The sequence below is a fragment of the Sceloporus undulatus genome, chromosome 1 (assembly GCF_019175285.1).
Source record: "Sceloporus undulatus isolate JIND9_A2432 ecotype Alabama chromosome 1, SceUnd_v1.1, whole genome shotgun sequence".
Taxonomy (NCBI): Eukaryota; Metazoa; Chordata; class Lepidosauria; order Squamata; family Phrynosomatidae; genus Sceloporus; species Sceloporus undulatus.
This window is the reverse complement of record NC_056522.1, coordinates 232,518,444-232,544,164: the sequence shown is the minus strand read 5'-3', so window position 1 is coordinate 232,544,164 and position 25,721 is coordinate 232,518,444. Positions and strand designations below refer to the sequence as shown.

Sequence of the window (25,721 nt, the reverse complement as noted above, 5' to 3'; positions counted from 1 at the left end):
ATGCTCCGGTTCCTATCCCGATTCAAGGGAAAAATGTAGGTCCGACCCTAGTACTTTTTTAACACGCGTTAAATGACGGAAACACGATTCAAAATTTTAAACCGCTCCACGATTCGATTTGTAGTGGGGATGATTGCGGGTTGCTCTAGAACAGTTCTAGATTTAAATTGGTTCCTAGTAGGAACGCCACTCCTAGGATTCGATTCAGAACGCGGGGTTTCGCCTAGTGAGAACACCCCCTGAGTCTTGCATCTAATCTGCACTGCAAATAATGGTAATGATAATGATGATGACAATGCACTTGGATGCCCCTTTAACTGCTGTGGCTCAAGGCTATAGAATTCTGGGGTTTGCAGTTTTGTGAGTTATTTTGTGAAATATCCTCTGTCAGAGAGCTCTGATGCCACAATAAATTACAAATCCCAAGATTCCATAGAATGGAGCCATGACAGATATCAATCTGCATTCAAACTGCAGTGTGGCAGTGTGGTCTTGGTCAGAGTTTATAAAAAGGCTTGCCTCTAATCACTAATTCTTAATTGCATTTTTCAACTTCTGAATTTTGTACAGGATAAGTCACATGCTCCTGTTATCAGCTCCAAATCAGGCACCTTCCAAATTTCTCCATGGACTCAACTCTCACCAGGACTAGACAGTGTCCCTCAATTGTTGGCACTCTTCTTGCAAAAGGTGTTAAGCCCATGCATTGCTTTCAATTAACAGAAATGTTTCCAATGAGAGAAATACATCACCACTATGTCAAATCCATTGCTCTAGCATGCATCCCTCTCAACTGGAAATATATCTCATAATTTTACCCTGTTCTTAAAAGTCAAAAACAAAGTATTTTAATAGCAGGTTCCAGTGGGTTGTGGATACCTGATATACTGTAACTTTATATATTCTTTTATCTTGTCAAATTGTTTTTAATTACTTAAACTGTTTTACTTTGTCAGTTTTGGCCCTGAGATTCTTCGACATGGGGAAGGATATAAATATTTTAAATATTTTAATAAATATTGAAAAGAAAGACAGGCAGGCATGCAGCTGGCTATAATCTTATATGCTGCATCTGCCCTGAAGAAATAATGCAGTCTGACACCACTTGAAGTATCATGGATCAAGGCTCTGGAATTTGAAGTTCCCTGTGGCACCACAGAGAAGGCTAAATATGTCACAAAACTAAAACTCCCAGAATTCCATAGCATTTTGCCATGGCAGTTAAAACAGTGTCAAACTGCCTTATTTCTGCAGTTCAGATGCAGCCATAGTTATTTATAGACCGTCCCTTCCTACTATAAGGCTTCAGTCCTGTAGGGTTTTTTTTTCTCTAAGACTTTGCTCTAGTGAAACCAAGGAGAACTAGTTTTGAGCAGACATATGTAAGAATGTGTTGGAAATATTTTTTCTTGGTTTAAATAGGCATCTAAAAATATTTTGTTCTTAAAAGGAGAAATAAAAAAGGTTGCATGTTTAAAAGTTCAGTTCAGCTGTGACCAAAGCTGAGGTCTCTCAGTCCTGACATTTGCTGCTGGCTTTGCAAAAAGTTATGTTAGGGATTACTATACATACCCTGAAAATATAGAAAGCCATGCATATAGACAGTCCAATCTACTAATTATCAGAAGTTGGGCAATTTTAATATTTACCTGTTACATTTCAACTCATTGGACAGAATAATCTAAAATCTATTTGAGAATAATTCTTTCATATGTTTCAGTTATGGCTTCTACTATGTGCTCAGGTAAATATAAATATGATGAAATACACACAGTTCTTATGCCCATTATGCCCTAGTTGCTTTGATACATTGATATTTTAAGTTTCTCAAGCAAACTCATCTCTAGTAATAAGCATTTCAGGTTAATGAGCTTTTGTAAATTAGATACTGCAGGGGATGGGGGAGAAGAATATCTGATTAATATTTCTGGATCCTACTGGCTTTTTCTTACAAAACCACCATAGCAGACAAACTTCAGAAGGCAGAGATTCAGAAACAGAGTAGAGTGTGAGAAATATTAAACTTCTTTTTAGTTTAATTTATGAAATAGGAATTTAGAGTAGTAAGATGTTTAAACTACTTTGATATGTGACTGCTGTGGCAGTGCATTTGTCCCACTATGGCTGATGAGCCAGATGCCCCAGATTCCAAGGTGAGCAGATTTGATCATAAGGGTTTATGTCTTGGTTACTTTCCAATTAGACTACTGTAATGAACTCTATTTGGGGGAGCCCTTGAAAAGCAACAGCTCATGCAAAATGGAATGGTTAGACTACTGTGTGTTTTAGTGTCCACATATCAATAGTACATTACCAACTGCACTGTCTTTCAGGTTGCCTCTGAACCCAAATTGAAATGCTGTTTTTTACTTACAAAGCCCTAAGTGGCTTGGGGTTTCGATATCTGGATATTATTTCCCCCATGTGAGCCCACCTTTAATACCAGAACAATGGAGGCCCTATTTCATTTCCTATTACATTTCCCATTGCTTTGAGGAGCTAGGTTGGTTTGTACATAAGACAGGGGTCTCTCTACTGTACCACACCACTTATGGGACTTCCTTCCAGTGGAAATAAGACTGGTTCCATCCTTGCTTAGCTCTGTACCTTCTGCAACTTTAAACTAGGGTTGGCGTTTTGGGGCTGCTTCATTGATGCACTGTTTTTTAAAATCTGTTTTAATCTGGGTTGTGTGTGTTTTTTTAAAAAATCTGTTGTGCTGCATCTTGAGAGACCTAGCAGGTTCCATCATCATCATCATCATCATCATCATCATCATCATCATCATCAAGCAGTTTTATCAATTATAGTAACATATGCACATGCCTACTCAAATATGTGAGGCATGTAGAATTATATGTCTTCATAAAGAAGAAAATTAATGTGTAACTTAGGGTGACCAGATAGCATAACAAAGGAAGAAAAGGCACTGCAAAATGTAGGGCATTCAAGAAAAATAGAGGACATTACAAAATAAAAACTAAAAACACTCATAGATATAGAAATTCATGTTTCTTAGGCATGCTAAAAATGGAAGATGTTTTGGAATTCCTCCTGGACAGAAGGTTGAAATCTAGGCCATGTTGGAGAATGTCTGGTCATCCTGTATGTAATCAGGCTTTTTTGTTAAAAAAAAATAATTGACCATCAAAATGCATTTCAAATGGGGAAGTATATTTTGTGAAACTTTCAGAAAGATTAGTAGATTCTGAACCAAGGCAGGATTCCACCAGAGAATTGCTTGACAAAAAAGTCCTTAGACATCATTATGGGTGACAAAGATGTGTCCACAGTGCACAGTTACACTAATATGATACTGCTTTAATGGTTATGGTCACATCCCATGGAATATTGGGATTTGTACAGTGGTGAGGTGCTTGGAATTCTCTCCTAGTCTGCTGTAGGTTCATAAAAATGAAGAAGATTTCTCTAGCAGCCAGATTTCTAAGTGCCTCATTCAACTTCACATACCAGGATTCCATAGGATAGAGTCACTGCTGTTAAAGTGGTATTAAACTGCTATCATTATACAGTATGGATAAAACCTATCAAGAAACAGGTACCACAGGAAAAGACTGTCACTGTGAAGCTCAGATGGTTGAAAAGAACAAGCAGATCCTTATGCTAGCATTCAATCTGAAACAATACTACAATATATAATTAATGTCACACTAACTATCAGATGGGGATAATTATCCATTAATTAGTGTTTAAGTCAATAGATGAGATTTCAATATTTGGCATTACATTTGAAGGCATGGCAAAAGTAAATGGAAGTCATACTGGTTTCTCAGGATAATGGGGGACAAGTTCTAATGAAATGTGAGGAGAGATCATTCTAAATAGATATATGATTGCCTTGTGTATATGAACAAATAACACTTACCTCCATACATTCCAACGTTGCTCTTCCAACTGAGTTAACAAATGGTCAATATATTTATTAGAATCCATATATTCCTGCAAAAAAAAAAAGCAAAAGGATCAGAAAAAGAATTCACAGATTTCAAATTGATTTAACAAAGATTGTTTTTAATCACTGTAAATAGAGAGTTTTCTCTATCTGTATTCCCCACCTCACAGAGCAGTAATAGATACTTATGGGGGTAAATAGCAATTGATATAGAAAAGTAGCATGGCAACATGGTATAGTGGTTTGAGCATTGGACTAGGACTCTGGACACCAGGGTTCAAATCCCAGCCTGGCCATGGAAACCCACTGGGTGACCTTGGCAAGTCACTCCCTTTCAGCCTCAAAGGAAGGCAAAGCAAACCTCCGCTGAACAAATTCTGCCAAGAAAACCCTGTGATAGGGTCACATAAATCAGAAATGACTTGAGGGCAACAACGGGACTAACAATCCCATGCGTGTGTAATAGAAAAATAAAAAAAATAGTCAAGAAAGTTTGTCATGTCTTTTCCATGTTATGAACAATTTGATAGGAAAATGTATTGATTAATTTGAGATAAATAAGTAAGTATTCATATAATTATTATAAAAGGAAGAAGAAATTACCAAAGTATTAAAAAATATAATTACTAAACAATTTGTAAGCAGCCATATCTTACCTTCATCTAACAATATGTCTCCTTTAAGTTAAATTGAATGTAAATATGAATGATAAATTAATTGATTATAATTATAATTTATAATTGCAATGTGCCATCAGGCTATATAATTACTTTTAAAAGAAACAATGTATAATAGTGTTGTTAAAGAAATTTCTTGGTGGTATTTTATGCATCCACCAAAATAGAAAGGGTGCACCCTCTTTATGAGAATACACACATTTTTCAAACATCGATGGTTTGTCTTGTAAAGTTTTATTATTGATGGTGAAGGTATATGGTTGTGGAATTGTTTATAATATTAATGACAAGTCTTTCTTCTGCCATTTCTTCTCAAAATTGAAGAGTACAACATGGGAGCATTATGAATAATGGAACATTGCCACAGCTCTTTTTAATATGAAGATATATGTTACAAGAGAATATCATATTTCATCCACACTGGGTACATTTTATTTTCCCTGAAGTTTTCAGTAGCTTTGTGGTGGCCTCTCAGTTTACAAATAGATTATGAAATTGGAATAGAATGGATGTCTTAATGTCAAGATATTCACCAGAAAACATGCAGTAAAATGCATCTAGGAATACCTATATATTCTTTTTTGGGAAGAATTAATAAGTTGATTGAAAATTGGGTCATGCTATCTTAAAATTCTTTGATTTTTGGATAACAAGATGACATTGTTTGGAGCAGATGCTCCAAGTCAGTTGGAAGACTATGATTAGGAAGATTTTTATCATTAAAAATAATGAATGGCTCCAGCATTTTTACTTTTATACCCCTGCAGTATTTATTTTGCTCTCCTAATGAAATTCCTACAGTGGGCCTTCTGAAATTATATTGGTTATTGCTATGACAATTAAAGATTGTCCCATGAAATGGCATTTGTCATTTATCATCTGTTCCAGGCTGTCAAACTACATAATTCTGATGCTATTAGGAAACAGCTGGCCAGATACTTAACAGGGTTACAGTACAGTACAGTATTTACTCTCCTGCTACTTCACGCACCTAATACAAGATTTTTGGAGCTGTGTTCTTCTGATATTCTACTCATACTCTATCACAATGTTACACCAATAAGTGGGATACAGCAGATAACATCTTTCAAAGAGGCTGAAGGAAGTGTATTGAAAATGCACACTAGAAGTACATCGTTTAATTAGATTATCTCAAATACTTAATTGTCAAAATCTGGTTTCAAAAGGTATGCATTTGTAGGAAGCCTCCTTTTTATCAAAAGTTCCAATGGAAAAGGAAAAAACCATTCTGACCACCATCGTTTTGACCTCAGACATCCCAAGAAGGCTTTAAGTTGACTAATGTGAGAAAAGGTGCTGGATCCTGCATAAGGCAGCAGTATTGCTTTGGTTTTTTGTGAATCTTGGTTGTTTGGCTCTGCTCTTGAGTCTGTGAACACGCAACATTTGCACATTTTAAAATAAAATCCTCTTTGTTAGTTGTAACTGGAGTTCTCTCATAGTTAATCCTGTTATAAATAGGCATAAAGATCTTAGCAAATTTTACCTAGCCTTTTTGCAAGCCTTTGAGCTAATAAATATTCCCCAACATTTCAAAGGATATACTGCCATTTCTGGTGGGGCATGAAAACTTACCTTTTTTGGTAACAATATGTACACACACATACATACAGTACTCTTCTTTCAGGAACCCCAAAGTACAGTATATATAAATTGCATGGTACAATGTTGTTCACTATGCACTGTTAAAAATAAATATTTGGAATCTCAACTCTTGCTCACTGTTCTCTAGCAGACTAGTAACCAATACTGGAACTAATGAATCTTCAACAGAAACAGGTTATGTATGATGTGTTATGGGAGAAGATGGGAGGGTGACACCATGAGTTACTGTACCATGTGACACCAACCCTTGTAACAGACTGCTCTGCATGTCACCTAGATGGAGACAACCCTCCAACATTTTCTAAATGGAGTTTGGGGCATCTGGGGGCAAAATAAATAAAATAATTTAGTTATTTGTAAGAATGGTCATAGTGTGGTGGGTCTCCTGTGGGGTTAATGCATTCCACAGTTGTTCACCTTTGGTGTACTGAGGTACCTCTAGCTAGAGTACAGTCGGTCCTTCTTATACACGGATTTTTTATACACGGATTCAAGCATACACGGTTTGAAAATGTTCCAAAAAGTATAAATTTACCTTGATTTTCCATTTTTTATAAGGGACACCATTTTGCTATGTCATTATATTTAATGGGACTTGAGCATACACGGATTTTGTTATACACGGGAGATCTTGGAACCAAACTCCAGCGTATAGCAAGGGTCCACTGTACAGGCATTGTATTCTCAACTATAACAGAGAGAGACATAGATACAAATATAATTTGGATCATATAGAGTTTCATATCAGGTATTGCTTCTGCTCAGATTTTACTTGGGCTACTAACTGTGAGTGATACTATATGTAGAGATCCACACATATTCTCCCCAGAGTTCTAAGTGTACTCCTAGGCCTAAATCTAATGGTTTGTCCCAAGTAGAGTAGACATATTAAATCAAAGGCAGCTTGGTAAGGCAACACATATGTAGTTTGGTTGATTTAATGAGTCTATTCTCTGTCGTAATCCCACCTCGATACGCAGGGAGAGGCAGGTAATACAAATAATAATAATAATAATAATAATAACAACAACTCCAACTAGGATTTACAACTGAATTTAAGACATAAAGTTTTGCCACATACTTATTTTCACTTCAAAACTGGAGTGTAGCTAGGATAACAGGTTGCCTAAGATCCTGTTCATTTTGTATGCGACATAAGAATCCCAATGGACTTTGAAACACAGAGAAGGTGGCAGCAACCTACAGCAGAAAATCCTTTTAGCAGCCCAGGCCTGTGCAACCTTCCTCCGTTCATAACATGATACCATGGGCTGCAGTTAGAAATTCAAATTGTAAGGATGGTGGTGGGACTCGCCCTAGAAAGGCCATAATGTCACCTGTCCTTTCAGAAATCATGATGTGACTGAACTAAGGGCCAGCTATTGAGACAAAAGGACAGTTTCTCTCTGAAACTGACTAAGGAGTTAAAATAACCAAGGTCTGAGTAATAAGCATTTTTTTTAAATATGGGCAAGTAGGAACTATGCCATTGCTAGAGCACTGTTTACAAGGAAACAGGTCAAATAAAAAAAATACACTGAATGTAAGTGATGGTTTTAAGTGACTGGCCTCTACAGCATATGGTGTTTGCATGTGACTCATGGATGAGATGGATCAAATGAGACAGGAGGTGTTAACAAGGCATGAAAAGTATTTATGTGACTTGGAAGAAATCTAATAATGTTATTTTTTCCCTGGTGCAGTTTTCATGCTGATATTCAGTACCAAAATAGGATGCTTTCTTGGTCTCATCATTCTGACTCCACATTTATGGTGATGGGATTGCAAGATATTTTGAAACTGAATTCAAGGCAGATTGCTAAAAAGCATAGCTTATGGTCTTCCTTAGAGGATATCCCAAGGCTCTTTTCTGTGAAGTAGCAAGCCAGACATTCAATAAGCCTGATCTCAGGATGTAGCTCACATGGAAAAAGGGACATAACAGGTTCATTACTCAAGAAATGAACTCCATAATTACTCCTTTATTATGGACTGGTTTCCATTTATGTCTTTTATTAATAGAAACAGAGGTAATCCAGATCCACCTGGTTCTCATATCAGTCTTTGGAATAACATTTTAACATGAAGGCCACAAAAACGAGTGTGTGTGTGTATGTGTGTGTGTGTGTGTGTGTGTGTGTGTGTGTTATATGTTTTATTAGGGAATGCCACAAACAGTCTGTAAATTGTATTGCCTTCTGTGCATTTTGTTAAGTTATATTTCTTTCAATCAAAAACAAAGCAATAAGGGATTATTTCAATTTGGGCTAAATGGGAATAAAATGAAATGTATTTATACATGTGAGACTCAATCTTTTCTTTATAGCAAAACTTTAAGGTACCACTAGATTCCTTGTGTTTCATTAGGATAAAAATAACAATTTATTAAAAAATATATTTTATTAGTATGCTGCCCTGAGGTCTTGTAATGTAGAATGGGATATAAATATTTTCAATCTTTATTGTATATACTTGACTATATGTTGACCCCATATATAAGCTGAAGGCAGGTTTTGGAGGACAAAATTATTTATATTGATATGACCCATTGATCTGAGGATAAAACTTGGGCTTGTAACAAAGGATGTAGATGATGTAGCAAAGGAAAAAGATGCCAAAGAACATGCAAAATCCTGGCATGCTTAACTGTTTGTGCTCTCCGTAAAGGCTGGATGGATGAGAAGAGAACTATAGTAAATGGTGGCTGTGTGATACGCGAAAGAGATTAGGCATGAGCAGGGCTAAGAAAACATGCACATGTCAAAAAGGATGAAAAGGCAAAGCAAAGAAAAAGATGACTTAGGCCTGAAACAGATGGGCCAAAAAGTGCAGCTTCCAACCCCTTCAGAGGTGTGGCATTCAGACAATGCACACCCGTGAATCAGCTGAAAGCCACTCCATAACTGCCTAAGGCAGCCTGAAGCTGGCCTGAAAAGGAGTGGCGAAAAGCTGCTCCTTGCTGGCGACACGTTAAGGAACTATTGCCATGGTCCCAGGACGACTGCTCTGCTTCACCCCTATGATAGCAATGATTATAGCCCTTAACTTTAATGTGATAACAGGCTGATTTTAACCCAGAAAAGTGGACAAACATACACAAATAACTTATTAAAATCCTTCAGAGTTTCAGTCCTCTGTGCTCCTTTGAGGGGAAGTGCCAAAGAGCTGCCAACAGCAGCATTTTCCCATCTAAGCATTCAAAAAGATCAGAAGCAATCGTGGCAGAGAGAGTAGAGGTGGTAGATGTTTCTTTTAGGTGCTCCTGGAATGGACTAAGCTCTCACTTTCTGCTACTCTACACAGAGAAGGGGATGATTCCTTTCCTTTCCTTTCTTTTCTTGATAAGAGACTAGTACAACATTTATGATGACCTGTGAATAAGTTCACCTAGGTTTGGGGGGGGGGGTGTCATGTTTTTGTGTAAAATTTCTAGACATATACATGAGGATATGCAGTTTGTATTAATTCAGAATCAAGTGATTACTAACCCCAAATGAGTACTAAGAAAACCCAAGAATGATGTGAAAATTCATAGCAACTAGTTGGCACAATAGACCTACCTACCTTGCAATATTTTGTTTATGTATTTATTTAATTTGTATCCTGCCTTTCTCTGGTATAAGACCTAAAGCAGCTTACAACAATTTAAAGCAAAGTTAGTGAAACTCTTACCTAAGTTTCAAAACTATTAGAAATGATTAGATTCAAAACAAATAATTACAATAATTTGAAGCACATTTAAAACATAATTAAAAAGATAAAGATTGCAAAGATAAAAGATAATATCACAGTACACTACATGGAAAACACCTTTGTGTCACATGATTTAAGAACCCAAGGCTTGCCAAATTGTCTTTTGAAAACAACCTTTCATTTGCAATTTCAACTGAATGTAATATATGTTTGATATTTTGAAATGACTTGTGGTCCACTATTAAATATTTGTGTCAGATCTATATCAGATGTCAATAAACATCTGAGTTTTGATGGAAGTGTGAAAAGGAACAAAATATGCATTAATTTCAGTGTTGTGTACATTACCCCATGGATTTAAGGGATACATTATGGAAATGCATCATAGAAATGTAGATCTTCTCATAGATTATGGATACTGAGTTCATTTCTTTATGGATGTAAGGCATGCATCATGGAAATATGACCTTTATAAAAATAAATCAATATACAGTAGCTAGAACAATACAAACTTCAAACCTCTGTGAAAATTAAATTGCCTAATAAAGAAATGAATCAGTGAACTTTGCAGTCAGATGCATATTTTCCAGTCATCCTAAACCCATGGAGAGGAAGCTACAATATCGTTTTATTGACCAACACTGGGCTCCATTTGCACCCAAGGAAGACTGGTTATAAATTGCTGCAGCAACAGACATTTCCATTTGGTGGACTACAATTTTCTCAGTGCTTCCACTATGCTTTCCATCAGCCAAGCTGGTGGTTCCTCATCCCCTTTTCCTTTGTATGTATGTGTATGTGTTTATGTGAAATATGTATATACAGTGGACCCTTGTTATACGCTGGGGTTTGGTTCCAAGATCCCCCGTGTATAACAAAATCCGTGTATGCTCAAGTCCCATTAAATATAATGACATAGCGAAATGGTGTCCCTTATAAAAATGGAAAATCAAGGTAAATTTATACTTTTTTGGAATATTTTCAAACCGTGTATGCTTGAATCCGTGTATAAAAAATCAGTGTATAAGAAGGGCCGACTGTATACAATTAGCAAAGAACTGAAATATATAACACAAGAAAAATGTTCGAAATTGAATTGCATAATAGATGGCAGTTTAAAACACTAGCATTCTCCAGTGGATGATGGTATTGCTACGGTGTACACATACACACAATCTTTTTCCCCTATCAGGGTGTTACCAAATTCTGTCTGTAATTGGTGAGTGAATTTTTATTTCAGCAGAGGAGCAAAGGGACTTCAGCCATCACTAAAATGAATAAGAATGTTTATCATTTCCTCTCCCTACCTCACTACCATTATTAAATCGATGTGGACACTTCCTAATGTATCAAGGGTCCTTAAACTTACACAGTGAAGGTTACCCAAATCCATTGATTCCCTACTACAGAAGATCCTATAAAGGATGAAAGGGTGAAGGAGGCTGCAATCAATTCAGCGTATCCATTTTAAGACTAAGGAAATGGAGTCATATAAATTTTAGGTGGAATGCCATCTGTAAGCACTATCAGTTCACTAGGCTAATGGGAGTGAAAAACCCCATCAAAATTCCTTACCCAAAGGTCTGCTGTTCATTTGCCCAGACTCTCTTTATAAAAACATTGCTGACTTAGAAAATCATTCCCCAGAGCTATACACAGTAGCTCCTGTATGTTGTGACCTGTCATGAAGACACAGACATGAAAGATTAGCAATAAGAGGCCAACAGGAGTGCAAAGGCTGGGGCTTCCTTGTCTGCAGACATGCCAACACATTCTTCACCCCTTTAGTAAGACAGCTGAGAGGCATCTTGCTTTCATTGTTTCCTCCCTTCACTTTGTCTTTCTTTCCTGTGTCTGACAGCACACCCAGTTCTAGCCATAAAAGTGTTGTTGTTTTTCTGGAGGAACAGGACTTGTTAAGGCAGGTTTTAATGTAACATCTGTTTTGCAGTAGCCAGCAGTGCTCATGTTCATCTTGTCAATGTATATTTATTTTCTCAGAATCATGTTGTACAACCAGCATGATACTCGTACATATACTGTATGTGTGAAGTCATTCATACCCATCTACACATAAATATATAATGCACATACAGTGTGCCTGTGTCATACGCGGACGCCTTTTACACAGCTTCCAGCTTACATTGGAAGCCCTGCGCCATTTAATAAATGGTGCATGTGACCGTGGCACTCGCACTGCCATGCCATCACGTGCACGAGCCCCATTATCCTTAATGGACTCAAGCATAGGAGGAACTTGCCTTATGTGGAAGGGTCTGGAATGGATCCCCACATAAGGCAAGGGACCACTTTACTATACATATACACACTGCAAATTTAAACATATATATGTACATCTCCACTGAAGGTAGAGAGCCAGCATGGATGTTTATCACACTATGCTCTTAAAGAGGTACTATTCCAGTATGACTCCTCTAGCAGCCTCCTGTTGCATGCTGGGATTGGCAGTTTTAAGGAGCTGAACTTCTCTGCCTGAGAATTCTAAATACCCCTCCTTAAAACTGCCAATCCCAGCATGCAACAGGAGGCAGCTAGAGGAGTCACACTGGAATAGTACCTCTTTAAGAGCATAGTGTGATAAACATCATGGTGTAGTAGTTTCAATGCTTGACTATGACTCTGAGAGACCAGGTTTCACCATGGAAACTCACTAGGTAGCCCTGGACATGTCACACTCTTTCAGCCTCAGAGGAGTAGCTCGTGGAGTAATTGTAGAAAGCAGTAACACATTGAATAACATCATATGAGAGCAGCTAGCCAAAATTATTAATTTTCATCAGGAGGAGGGAAAAATATTATCCATTGGGTAATGGGTATGCGAGTTATATCCTGCAGGAACAGCCAAAAGCCACAGATTCAGTACAAATATTAAGATTTTGTAGTTTGATGTGACTACTGTAGACTATAAAAGAGAGCTGATTTTTTAAAATCATGAGACAGTAAAAACTAGTGTGACTCAACAAACTATGTTCATGGAATTATCGCAAAGAAGCTTAGTATTCCTCTAATGCCATATAGACAGAATAGACAGCAATCATGTGCCATTGCTTGAAGAAGAAATTTGTGATAGAATTTGGTGAAATGAAGTGTCCTTTTTGAAAAGAAAGATGTAATTAAAATTTCTAATACAATCTCAGCTGCAAGGAGCAAGTCTATTGAAATAAGTGAGGTAGGTTTTATGTCTTTATGACAGACGTAATACTACCTTACTAAAAAAAGAAAGAAAGAATTGTCCCAACACTTTGGTAAACCCTAATGAAATGTTTTCTTCCTTAAAATGCATTTTGGATTATATTTTATATCTTAAAAGCAATAAATTTAATAATAGTGCTTGCAGAGTTCTAACATTCTTAATCCTCTGAGTAATTCATGCACTCAGTCACTAGTATCATAACTTTAACTTAGTACTACAACAGAAGGCACTAAAAATAAATGTTTCTTTTGCTATTCTAATTAAGTATTAATAACATGGCCTACAATTACCCTTTGCCAGTGCTTACATGAAAGAGTATAGACATTTCTTTTCCATTTACAACTGCAAAAGTATCTCATTTTGCCTTATCTGTGTGGTTTACATAGCTGTAATGTTAAGGGCAATAATTGTTCTACTTAATGGTCAGCCTTTATTTTGTCTTTATGTTCAATTCTATGTCTATTTAGGATTTAGGAGACTAAATCATATTATCTTGTACTTGTAAGCCTCCCACCCTTGGTTCCTGTGAAGAAGGGCAGGATTCAAAACAAAAAATAAACAAACAAAAAAAAACCAAAATAATTAAATAATATAATTAAATACATTGAACAAATGGAAATAATAATCCTAGTAATAATAATAGAAAATCCCAAAAATAAACTATAAACTATAAATAAAACTTAATATTGTCAAGCGATAAGACGCCATAATTATACTGAGATCACTGAGAAATGGGAGAAAATTCCATAGCCTGGGAGAGGCAAAGGAGAAGACTTTAATCTTTATCACACAAGACTGGCTGGAAAAGTACAAAAGGGGCCAGGAAGGGAATGGAACAAGTGAGGGATGAGTGAGGGACGAGTGAGGGATGCATTTTACCGCACACAGAACACCACCACTGCCAGAAGTCCCCGTTCCGTTCCCCATCTGTTTCCCAGCCGTCCCAGAGGAGGAGACTTTTTAGAAATGTTCTGCACAGTTCTCAAAAATCTCCTCCTCTGGGATGGATGGGGAATGGAACGGAACCGTATGGGGACTTCCTGTGTGCGGTAAAATGCTTCCCACACTCATTCTGTTCCCTTCCTGGTCCCTTTTGTACCGTACCAGGAGCCCTGTGCAATAAGGCTTTTTCTCTTGTGTCCTCACCAAACATGACTTCTAGCAGTGCTGGGGCTCAGAGATAGCCCAATATAAACTGAAGGGAAGTTCATGTTAAGAAAAGATTTATGCCCTGGTTTTGAAGCCATGCTGCACAATAATATAAACTTTCAGCAACACATACCATTACATTTATCTCCCTGCTTGGCGACCCAAAGAAACCAGAGACTCATTAACTGGTAACTCTAATATGACTACACATACAGTGTGAGCAAAGTATGAGCACATGGGCAGTGTAACATATGAACACTTGCTTAACAATGCAGGTACGCACAACAGAAATCACCAAGTGGGATTTCCCTAGCAATCTAACATTCATACACTATATGTTATGCAGTCCACACTTTACAAAAGAATACTTAAACTATGCAAAGGAATATTGTAGTACCTTTGAAATTAACATCTGTGGCGTCCCTGACCCTGGTGTCACTCAGTACAAGGGGGACTGCTGGGGGGGGGGGGCAAGGGGCTTCAGGGGAGCAAAAGGGCACACTTGGGCTTCTCCTTTGCTGCTGCAGTGCCAACCTCCTTATGAGAAGACTGGCAGTGCCTCAGTGAAACCAGAAGGGGGCTGCTTGGCCCTTCTCACTCTGCAGCAGGAGGAGGGCCCAACCAGGTATCACTCCTCTTGTGGGATGTCACTGGGTCCAGGCCACACACCCCACAGCCCTCTAATGATGTCACTGACTGAGAGAAAGAAATTTGTATGAGCTTTCATAGACTGAGAGGCTGTTCGTATGGGTTAAAAGAAGAAGCCCTGCCCCATTTCAAACCCTACCTGTGTGGATGATGCATGTAGCTGAAATGGGAAGAAAATAGACTGAGGCTTAACATGGAGCAACACAACCTCCCAGTTTGCTGTGGTTCCAGCCAAAAAGAGTGAGCTATTGCCAGACTCCACCCTGATGTGGAGAGAGAAGAAAGGGCTAGCGAGCTGCTGGTTCCATTACTGTCCATAATTTTTATGTCATCCATCTGTAAATCAATTGCACAAGCACACGAGTGGTCAGTTGCACCACTGACCCATTGCACCATTGACCCTTCACACACACCATTAAGTGAAATGACAACAAGCATGTCAGGTCACCAACATTACAATGGATTTAATAAATACAGTTAAAAAAAAAAAAACCCGGCCTGGTCCAACAGGGGAATATAGGGGAAGGGGGAGAAATGGGCATGTACAGGGGCTCTGTGATCATGGTGTGCTAATGTGTCACTGGATGTACCAATGCACTGTACAGGCAGTCACTTTATCCTGTGATTAGTTAGCTGATTGTGCATCCAGTTGTCCAGGCCATCCAATGGGCTGGCACTTGGGCAAGATGAGGGAGGCAATTGGCAGCTGCCATGTACGTACAATATTGGAACAAAAAAAATGTTGCATAAATACTCCATTTTTGTGGATTACAGAGTGTGTGGAGCAGTGTAAAATGTACATCAGTTATTGGACCATTGTGGGAGCCAGGGGTACATCAATCAGAATATTCTGCTGACAAATTGGGGAACCCCAGCAGTATGCTAGCTTTTCCCATTCATCTGCTGAGACCCTCAGTCTACTTCATCAGATGAATCTGACTCAGTCCTACAAAAGCTTATGCTACAAAGGCCTTTTTCTCAGTCTCAAATGTGTTACAATATCCCTTTGCATATGAATCCAGACTAACACAACTGTATCTTTGAATACTTAAATACTTAAATTTTGAACACTTTGAATACTTAAATTAGAAATTTTTGTTTTCATAAAAGAACAATGCAAATCTCTGATCTAGAACATGGTTTTGATCTGAATAAAGGCCCTACATCAGTTTACTGGTAAAAATCATCCTGATCCTGGCTCCTATTTGCTCCTGTATCAGGAACCCATTTTATATTGGGATGTCACGGCTGCTTTTTTAAAAAAAATTGAAATTAAAAATGATCCATGAAATCATATTTTTTAACAATGAGTAGAATGGATTGTGTGGTTTGGCAGTAATGTGCATTGCCAGGAAATATTTTTTCCAGGATCTCTTTCAAGCTCCCAGGATATGCATCATAGTCCTGAACAATTTTGGGGGAATGGCATTTACATGATGTATAACCCCAATGTGGCTGGAAGCTGCACAGAGGCCATGCTGAGGTGGCAAGATCCAGCACAAAAAGGTGTGGATTAAATCTGTTCTTGCCTGTGGCCCATTTGGGACTGCTGCAACAGCCGGCTTCATGAGTGGGCCATCCTGTTGCTGTGGTTCCAGCATAATCGGCACTAGAGTGGCTGAGGCTGCTCCTTCTGGGCTATCTACTGTGGCCCATAGTGCTCAAGTTGTGCTCTGAACACATCCCCATCGGACTGAGTTGCTCATTGACAACTTAGAAGCTCCCTGCTCTGCCTCATATGTACAGATACATTTATATCACATATATCACACAATTTCATTATAGTGTAAGGTAAACATCCCTTTTTTGTATTCACATTCAGGTAGAGCAGAATTTTCCAAACTAAGGTAGTAGAAATATCATCTCCCTGCTAGTAAATATGGCATTTCAGAGTCCCTACAGTAGTACAAAATGTGGTGTAATAGTTTGAGTGCTGGATTATGTCTCTGGTGACCGTTGGGCAAGTCACACTTCTCAGCCTCAGAGAAAGGCAATACCAACCCTGCTCTGAATAAATCTGGCCAAGAAAAACCCATGATAGGTTCTCCTTAGGGTCTCCATAAGTCGGAAATGACCTGAAGGCACACACCACCACCACCAACATGTTAAAAGGGTAAGTAATCCATTTATGATCTTCACCCATTTAAGGCTAGTGTGAAAGCAGTCTCTTCTGCTTGTCCATTGTGAAGTCAATAACCTTTCAAGCAGTTTGATCAAAGATCTAGTGGCTGGTGTATGCATTTGTCAGACCTTTCCATTATCAGTACAAAAAAAAGCATCTTGGCATTTTAAAGCTGTCTGTGCAAGTGTGTGTGTGTGTGTGTGTGAGAGAGAGAGAGAGAGAGAGAGAGAGAGAGAAGTTTCATTTTCCTCATGTTATCAAAGCATCGTGCATTCTAAGGTGCTGAGCCAACTCAAATCCCATTGAGCCCACAAGATTATACTTGTGGAAGAGGCAATTTAAAAAATAAGCTGAACTATTTAATTATTTCTTTTTTTAAGAAACTATTTGCATTAGTCAGCTTAGCACTTGTTAAATGAAAGGATTTTGAAAAATCAACAATATGCTCATACAGGAAGCATTTTCAAAGGATGCCATTTAACATTTTGTGGGTTGGTGGGGAGGGAGGAGGTACAGTAATCATATCCCACTGATAGTACTAAGAAGGATTTGCATCTAACTGGAAGGGTTTAATTTATTTTGCATATAATAGCATCCAGTGGCCATTGTGAGCATTTCATTATCATGGAAATTAAAGACAACACAAAGAAATTAATGTTTTAAGAGAAACCTGGCATGGTCCATTAAATGCTTCCTTTTATTTTCAATATAAATGTAATATGATACTTCTCCCACTTTCTCTCTTTCTGTGTATTTGAATAATAGGAATGACATTTTCCATAAATTACATTCAAAAGCTATGAGGGCTAACCACTAGCTCAGCACAACACTCTATATTTTCATATAAATGTGCACTTTGTCCCCCCCCCATTGTCACATGGCCCATAAAGCAATACAGTTTATCTCAGTAGCTGTTAACTCTATCTAATTTGTAATGATCACAAATCATGACTAAGTTGAATTAAGTGGGAGTTTTGCCATCTATTTCTGCAACAGAAACACTGAGATGTTTGGAATATGGTACACAGTCATATGTGAGCCACTTTGTGTGAAAGGTGTATATAAATTATTTATTTTTATAGATACACAGACAGACAGTTTGGTGAATCACTACTTGCAGTGTTTTGGGCTTTGGCAAGAAAAAACAAGTAAACTAGAAAGAATGTGGAAGGGGGATCTCAACCTTGATTAGACTAGAGCAAAGATTGGAGAAAGACATTATAATGAGCTGCTTGTAATTACAGTCGGCCCTCCTTATCCATGGATGTTTTATCCACAGATTCATGCATCCACAGCTTGAAAATATTCAAAAAAAGCATACATTCCAAATGGCAAACCTTGATTTTCCATTTTATAAAAGGGACACCATTTTGCTCTGCCATCATATATAATGGGACTTGAGAATCCACAGAGTTTGTTATCCACAGGGGATCCTGGAACGAAACCCCAGTGGATAACAAGGTCCCACTGTAATTCTTGTTTGCAATAACTAAGCCAATACTAGATTATTTATTTATTTATTTATGGTATCTATACCCCGCCATTCAGCCCTAAAGGCTCTCAGAGTGGCTTACAATTATTATTTTAATTAGACAGTTCCCTGCCCTCAGGCTTACAATCTAAAAAGACACAACACAAAAGGAGAAGGAAATGGTGGTGGGGAAGGGCATCAGGTCCAGCAGTTCTTCTCTCCTGCTGGACTTGAGGAAGGGCTCTTCTTCTTAATTGAGGCCGGGCTCGATGGTGTTGGGCCTGTCTTTTCACTCCCTCCAAGCCAGGTTATAGTTTAATTGTAATAGGACAGCCTTTTGTCTGCAGCTTAACCGGGGTTCTAGTTACCTTGAGAGTTCTACTATGTTTAGCATCACAAATAACTTCCCAAACTTTGGCTAGCAGCTATATGCGTGCAAGCAGACCTCCCTAGCTGGATAGGAAAACACATGAACAAATTATGTGTGCATGCCGTTTCTCCAACCCCAAACAGCAATAAAGGTCTCAAAATTTTTCAAAAGGAAGAACGTAAAATAAATACTATTTTACATCCTTCTTCTTAAAAAACTGAGGAACCCTCCTTGCTGGATTGCTCCTACTTTGCCCTCCTTATGAAACTGGTGCTTATTCTCTTGTCAGATTAAGACTCCTGAACATCTGATGCTCAGTCTTTGGACTTGAAATGTATTCTTTGTCTACTTAACAGACATGTTCTTAGTGTCACAGTATTTTCTTCTCTCTTAATCAGACCTTTCATGATCTCCCTGGAGCAGCTCTGACCACAAACCAACACTGTTTTAGTTCATTAACCAAGGAATGCACAGTGGAATGTACAAAACTGGTGTGTTCACCCTTGCCTTTTGCAAATAGCAGTATTCTGCTCTCATGTTATTCTTCACTAGAGAAGTACTGCATTTCTATAATAGTTCATGATTGGCCATTTCAGTGACACTTTCATTAGCTCTGATCTTTTCCATTTGTTTCTACTTTAACAAGACAGTGGGCATATTTTCTGTGGTAGATTGGGAGGCATAGTGCAAAAAAACCCAAAACTTCTCCAAGCCTTGCATACTGACTTGGATTTAACATGAGAGTACAGAAGATTCTACTTCTAACTTTTCTGTGCAGGAGGGTAGAAACTGTTATCCCCCCTTTTCCTTTGTGAAAGAAGACAGAGAAGCATGTTAAAGAGAAGCAGCAGAAAATATTGTGGTGCTAGTATGCAGCAACAGGTGTGTTCCCAAGGGTATCAAAGCAATGGCAATCCTGATATTAGGATTGTCAGGGGATGCTGTCTGCTGAACAGTACACCTATACTAAAGAGAGCTTACAGAGAAATCAGGCCATTCATGCAGAATATTGATTTGCAACACTTTTAGTTTTACAGTATAGACCAAATGGCTATCACTTCTCAGAGAAATCCATGTGTGGATTTTCTATTAGCCAGAAAAGGAAGATGGGATTATCTAGCCTTTGATCATCATGGGGCCTTTTGCAATTATAAATTTATAGTTAAAATTACTACATCTGTTTTTAAGGATATATTTTTTGCAATATTCAAATACTGGCAACCACTCTATGTGGCTTGTTTCTCTGTAAGATCAGTCTATTATGTTGGATTTTTAAAAATCCATGAAAAATTAAATGGATATAGGACAAATAAATCATTTTACTCTCTTCCATATACACATATTGCTTATTTTTTGCATTTTGGTACATGCTGATAAAAACTGAAATGAAATTCTTACCTATTTCTCACAGAGAAGTCATTTTAGAATAAGCACAAACAACTAGGTGTCTGGGCTGGAAAGGCATGCAGAACATGTAAGCATCTGTTTAGCCACACAGCAAATATGAAAGGTGGAAGAGGAAAGAAAAAAGCCCTTGATCTGACTTTTAAGATTGCACAGGACAAGCTTTTAATTAACTTGATAAATGCGTTTTCTTCAACTCTTTTTATGACATTGCAGCTTCTTACTATTTTACAATTCCATTCCTACTGGTAATAATTTCTAGAGTGCTTCCTGTGTTCATCTCATTTCTCTAAAAATGACAACTGTCCTCTCTGTATGCGTTCTGCAACTGCACCCTCCCTTGTCAATAAATGGAGAGTGATATAGTACTGGACACATGGAGTCTACTTAAGCACTTCAAGAGAGGGGCCTATAGTTTGAAGAGAACTCCAGCCTCCAGCCTGGAACAAACCTCAATTGCCTCCAAAACTTTAGAGACTGGAGGGACTCTACTGTTAGTACCCTGTTCAGGTGTTCACCTGATCACATGTAAGCCCTGCCCCAAGCATCTCAGCAGATTTGGAAGTGAGTTAGAAATTTGCACACTGAGCATATGGGTCTGCAGAGGGGTCTGCAACTGTGTTCAGCTGAGTTTCGGCCAATTTGCACCGTGACCTTTCCTGTATCTTCATGCACTGTGTTTCAGTTGCTCCTGCTATATCTGAAAACAGCAGGAGGAAATGCTCCTCAGTGGGGAGCAAAGCTCTTGCTGCTGAGAGTAATGATTGTGTCTCCACTAAATCTTGGAACTATTCATGCACATTGGGCCACTTAGGTATATTAACAGCAACTTCCGTGCAGGTTAAGCGGTAAAATACTTTGGCACACCAGCTGGGAAGAGGGTAGATGTCACCATTAGTGCCTATTAGGGGTGAGAAGAGCTTGCTAACCAGACGGTCCATCCCCTAAATAGGACAAGTGATGTTCTCTTGTCCACATTGCTTTGTGCTCTGAGGTAGAAGAGGATGAATCCACGTTCAGCAATGAAAAACGGACCCATCTGACATATATTTTTCCTTTCTTAAGGCTTTAATTAACGCAAAGGTTTCTTTGAAAATTCTTTTAAATGGTTTGGCAGAAATTAAACAAGCACACACAGACTTCCCTATATTTAGCTCAGCCCTGAATTATTTCAAAAATGCTTCTTCCTGGCCCCCACAAAGTCTTTCAAACTATACTGCTGAAATCTCTAACATGCTGGAGTAGATTTTCAGGAGACTGCAATTTATGTTTGTGGAAGTCACCAGTGGATTCTTCTCAGGTGGATATTTGGATCTAATTATAAAGAAGATATTGGTTGCTTTTGCTGTTAATGTATAAATAGGATGTTGTTATTGTTGTGGCCTTCAAGCAATTTCTGATTCATGGCAACCTAAGGCAAACCTGTCTTGGGTTTTTCTTCTCAGAATTTGTTCAGGGAGAATTGTCTTTGCCTTCCTCTGAGGCGAAGGGAGTCTGACTTGCCTAAGGTCAGTAAATGTGTTTCATAGCCAAGCAAGGATCTGAACCCTGATCTCCCAAATAAAATGTCCACATACATAAAATGATTTTTATTTGTTCACTTCCTTTGAATTGCCTTAAACTGAGGTAGGCCCCATACAGACAGGCCAAAATAAATCTGCTTCAGGTCACTTTGGAAGTATGCTGTTTAAATGATGCCTGTGTACTAAGAGTACGGAAGCCGTGCCAAAGCTGTGCTCCAGTTCTTAGGACTGGATTGTGGCTTTGGCATGGCTTCTAGACTCTTAGCACGCATGCATCATTTAAACAGCATACTTCCAAAGTGAACTGAAGCAGATTTATTTTGGCCTGTCTGTATGGGGCCGTAGTTAGGAGTGATATTTCTTTCTTTATTTTAAAGCTATTTCTTTATTCTAAAGCACCTTTAAGGACAAGGATGCTTACATAAAAAAACAACCATGCAACATTATTATTATCATTATAAAATCCTATCCAACAATGAGATAACATTTTTTTTAAAAAAATCCACAATGCAAAAATGAAAAATACTCACCCTACAAACAACTAAAATCCAAAACACAATTACAGATCAGAATTAAGTAAACCCCTACAGAATAGAAGGAAAGAGAACAGGCAGGTCTTAAGGACTAAAAATGCACAATGATAAGTGGTGACAGACACTGATGGCAACCTTGGGATTGCTGTGGAAAATTTCCTCTGTCATATGCATATACGTGCTTTCAATTTGCCTGTCAATGTATTATGACCCCATTATTTTCATAGGGTTTCCTAGGCAAGGAATAATCCAAGGTGGTTTCCTTCCTGTGAAATATAGCTTCTAGAACCTTGTATTCATTGGTGGTCTCCTATCCAAATACTAACCAAGACTGACCCTACTTAGCTTCTAAGATCAGACAGGATCTTGTGCCTTTAGGGTATTTAGGCCCTAGCAGCCTACAAAGTAATCTTGATCAATACACTCATTTGTGTTTCCCAAGTTAGTGCATAGTGCAAGAGAACTCCCAGTCTGTCTTGTAAAACTCTAACCAGAGTAGCTAATTTCCAGGCCCATAGCGAGGCCTTTAGGGCAGAAAGTAGGTCTCAGTAGGGTGGAGCATTCGCACGCTCCTGAGTCATACCGCACGCCATGGGCGCAATCTTGGCACACCGCCATTTGGAGCCCCCTTTGGCTGGGGGCCCGTGGCAGTGCCCCAGTTTCCCCAGCATAGTTACGGGCCTGCTATTTTCCCATCCCTCAGGACCACCATTTTGTCTGCATTAAACCTCAGATTTAGTTTTTTATCTCTTTTATTTTTGGATTGATGTTTTATTGTATTTTATTGTTGATTTATCTTGGTATACTTTGCATTTATGTTAATTTATCTCCATGTAGCTTGCTTTGGAACCCACTTTTGGGGATGGCATAGAAGTCTAGAGATTAATATAGATACACTTTGAGGTTTATAAGCTTCTGTGGGCAGTAACAGTAAAACTAGCTGACAGAAGAACAGGTAGTTTATTTGTATTCTGTCAGGTTATATTGTATCTCACAGTGATCTGCAGTTACCAAAGAGAAGAATTCCTACATGGTACAAATCTGTGAAGGATCACAATGATGACTGTGACAAGATTCCCCAGCCTGAACCAATGGCTTGTATGTACACTGGTGTAGTGGACCCTGAGCTTGCAAGTAATGTGTTATTTACAATGACTTACTTTGGTAACTTTTTTTTTTTAGTATTTTGCCTATTGGGTATTATTCAGTATCTGTCTGTGTAATAAAATGAGAATTCTACCTATTATTCCTTAGTAGGTGTATTGTGTCATGGGACACAATACACTGAGAAATGGAAAATGACGGATGAAAGCTCATGCGGGCGGCTACCCATATGACCTTCTTTAGGAGCCAGCAACAAGGAAGGGGAAGGAAGACTCATTAAAAACACAAGCTCTGTGCTTTTTTAAAAAATTGAAACCTGCCCCCCCCCATTCAACTCCATTTTTCTTATGAAACAATGTTCCCTACATTGTTAGATTCTTACTAGAGATGTGGCTATGGGGCACTTATAATAAGCACCAGAATTTCAAAATACATTACACATCACTAAGTAGGGAATATGCACATGAAAGCATATGTATCTAGAATTGCACAAACAGAGGAAGACATGCTGATTATCTTATTCCTACTTCTTTCATTCATTGGTACATCTACTTCCATTCTGTGCAAACTGAATTCTTGCACAATATTATAAAACCATTTTAGACATCCTAAGGCACTTTAATTCCCTTAAATTCTCTCTGTAGGTGCATCTGTACTGTAGAAATAAGGCAGTTTCAGACCACTTTAAGTGTTGTAGCACCATCCTATGGAATCCTGGGATTTGTAGTTTTACAAGCTTTGTAGCCTTCTCTATCAACGAGTGATTGTGCCTTACAAAACTACAAATCTAAGAATTTTGTAGGATGGAGCAATGGCAGTTAAAGTGTTGTCGAACTGCATTATGTCTACAGTGTTAATGCACCCTAAGTGATGGGAAACTCTGGCACCAGTAATGCTGAAGCTGGGAATAAGCTGAAATGTAATGACAAGGAGATGGAAGAAGGGTTAGTTGTGGGTCCCCATGATTTGTTTCGATGCTTACAATCTGTCCTGGAAGTTGTTTCATGCCCCTAGAAAGTCTGTGTTGATGGCTTGTGTGTTGTTTTGGACCTGACACTGCTTCTGGATGGATGGCCTGGATGGCCGCAAGTGTTTCTGTGCAGTTTGTGTTTGACTGCAAGCTATGGTTTTCTTGATATAATTGAATAATAAAATAATGAAATAATAGAACATTTAAACAAAAAATCAAAACCCATTATTAAAAGCCAGGGGTTCCTGATAACATTAACAATTAAGCAAACAAACATGAAAATTCTCAGTTAAACAGATGGGCCTTCAGTTGACAGCTGAAACACTGTGTGCCTAATCTCAATGGGGAATCAGTTCCACATAGAATCCACAAGAGAGGTGCTTGAACACAACTTCACATCAGAATTAAAATAAATAAATTTATGTTGATTACCTACAATATCCTTCTAAAAGTGCAGTTCAGGCTCCTAATATTAACCCTTGATGTACTTAACAGCCTAGGACTAAGATAACCTTTTGTCATATAAATCTGCCAAGATTTTAAAATCTGCCCCAAGAGGCCCTCCTCTATTTCACGCTGTAAGTGAACATTCAGCAAATGGGGATGGGTAAAGATAATTTCCTAGTGATTTAGTCTATGTATTATATTGATAGCGATTTTACTGTTTTATTCAGTGCATTTTATATGAAATTGTAGTTTATCTTGAAATGTTGTTTCTATTGTTGTAATCCTGTCTCGATCCGCAAGGAGAGGTGGGAAATATAAATAAAAATTATTATTATTATTATTATTATTATTAGTCGCCAACAGACCAGGGAACATTCTCTCTGGAATAGTTTTCTCTTGCTCGTGTTCCTAACAACTGGTACACAAAGGAATATTGCCTTCTGGTACTGATACTGCTGGAAGCAAGTAGCCATCATGACTAGTAGCCAATGTCAAGCTTACTTTCTCAAAGGCTGCATCTACACTACAGAAATAATGCAGTTTGGCATCACTTTAACTACCATGGGTTCATCCTATGGAATCCTGAGATTTGTAGGATTTCTTTCTTTCTTTCTTTCTTTCTTGGTGCCAGTGCTCTCTGACAGAGAAGGATAAACAGAGAAGAATGCCAGGATAGTTGAAGCAGTCTCAAACTGGATTATTTCTGCAGTGTGTTTTGGCCCTAACTTGGGCTAATTGGATGCGCTGGCCATTAAATTTTTCATTTGTTTACTAATGAGATTTTTAAAGTGTTTAAATTATTTTTAATTTATATATAATTCATATATTCATAATGTATTATATTTCTTAGTTATTTA

The 25,721-nt window shown here is 38.1% G+C and overlaps 1 protein-coding gene across 1 annotated transcript in view; it reads right to left on the bottom strand.

The window, feature by feature from the left end:
- NCKAP5 (NCK associated protein 5) overlaps window positions 1-25,721 on the bottom strand; it is an 811,098-nt gene that overhangs the window by 546,885 nt on the left and 238,492 nt on the right. Inside the window, exon 3 of the mRNA XM_042462965.1 lies at window positions 3,887-3,960. Within this exon, the coding sequence (XP_042318899.1) occupies window positions 3,887-3,960 (74 nt within the window). The remainder of the gene's footprint in view (window positions 1-3,886; window positions 3,961-25,721) is intronic.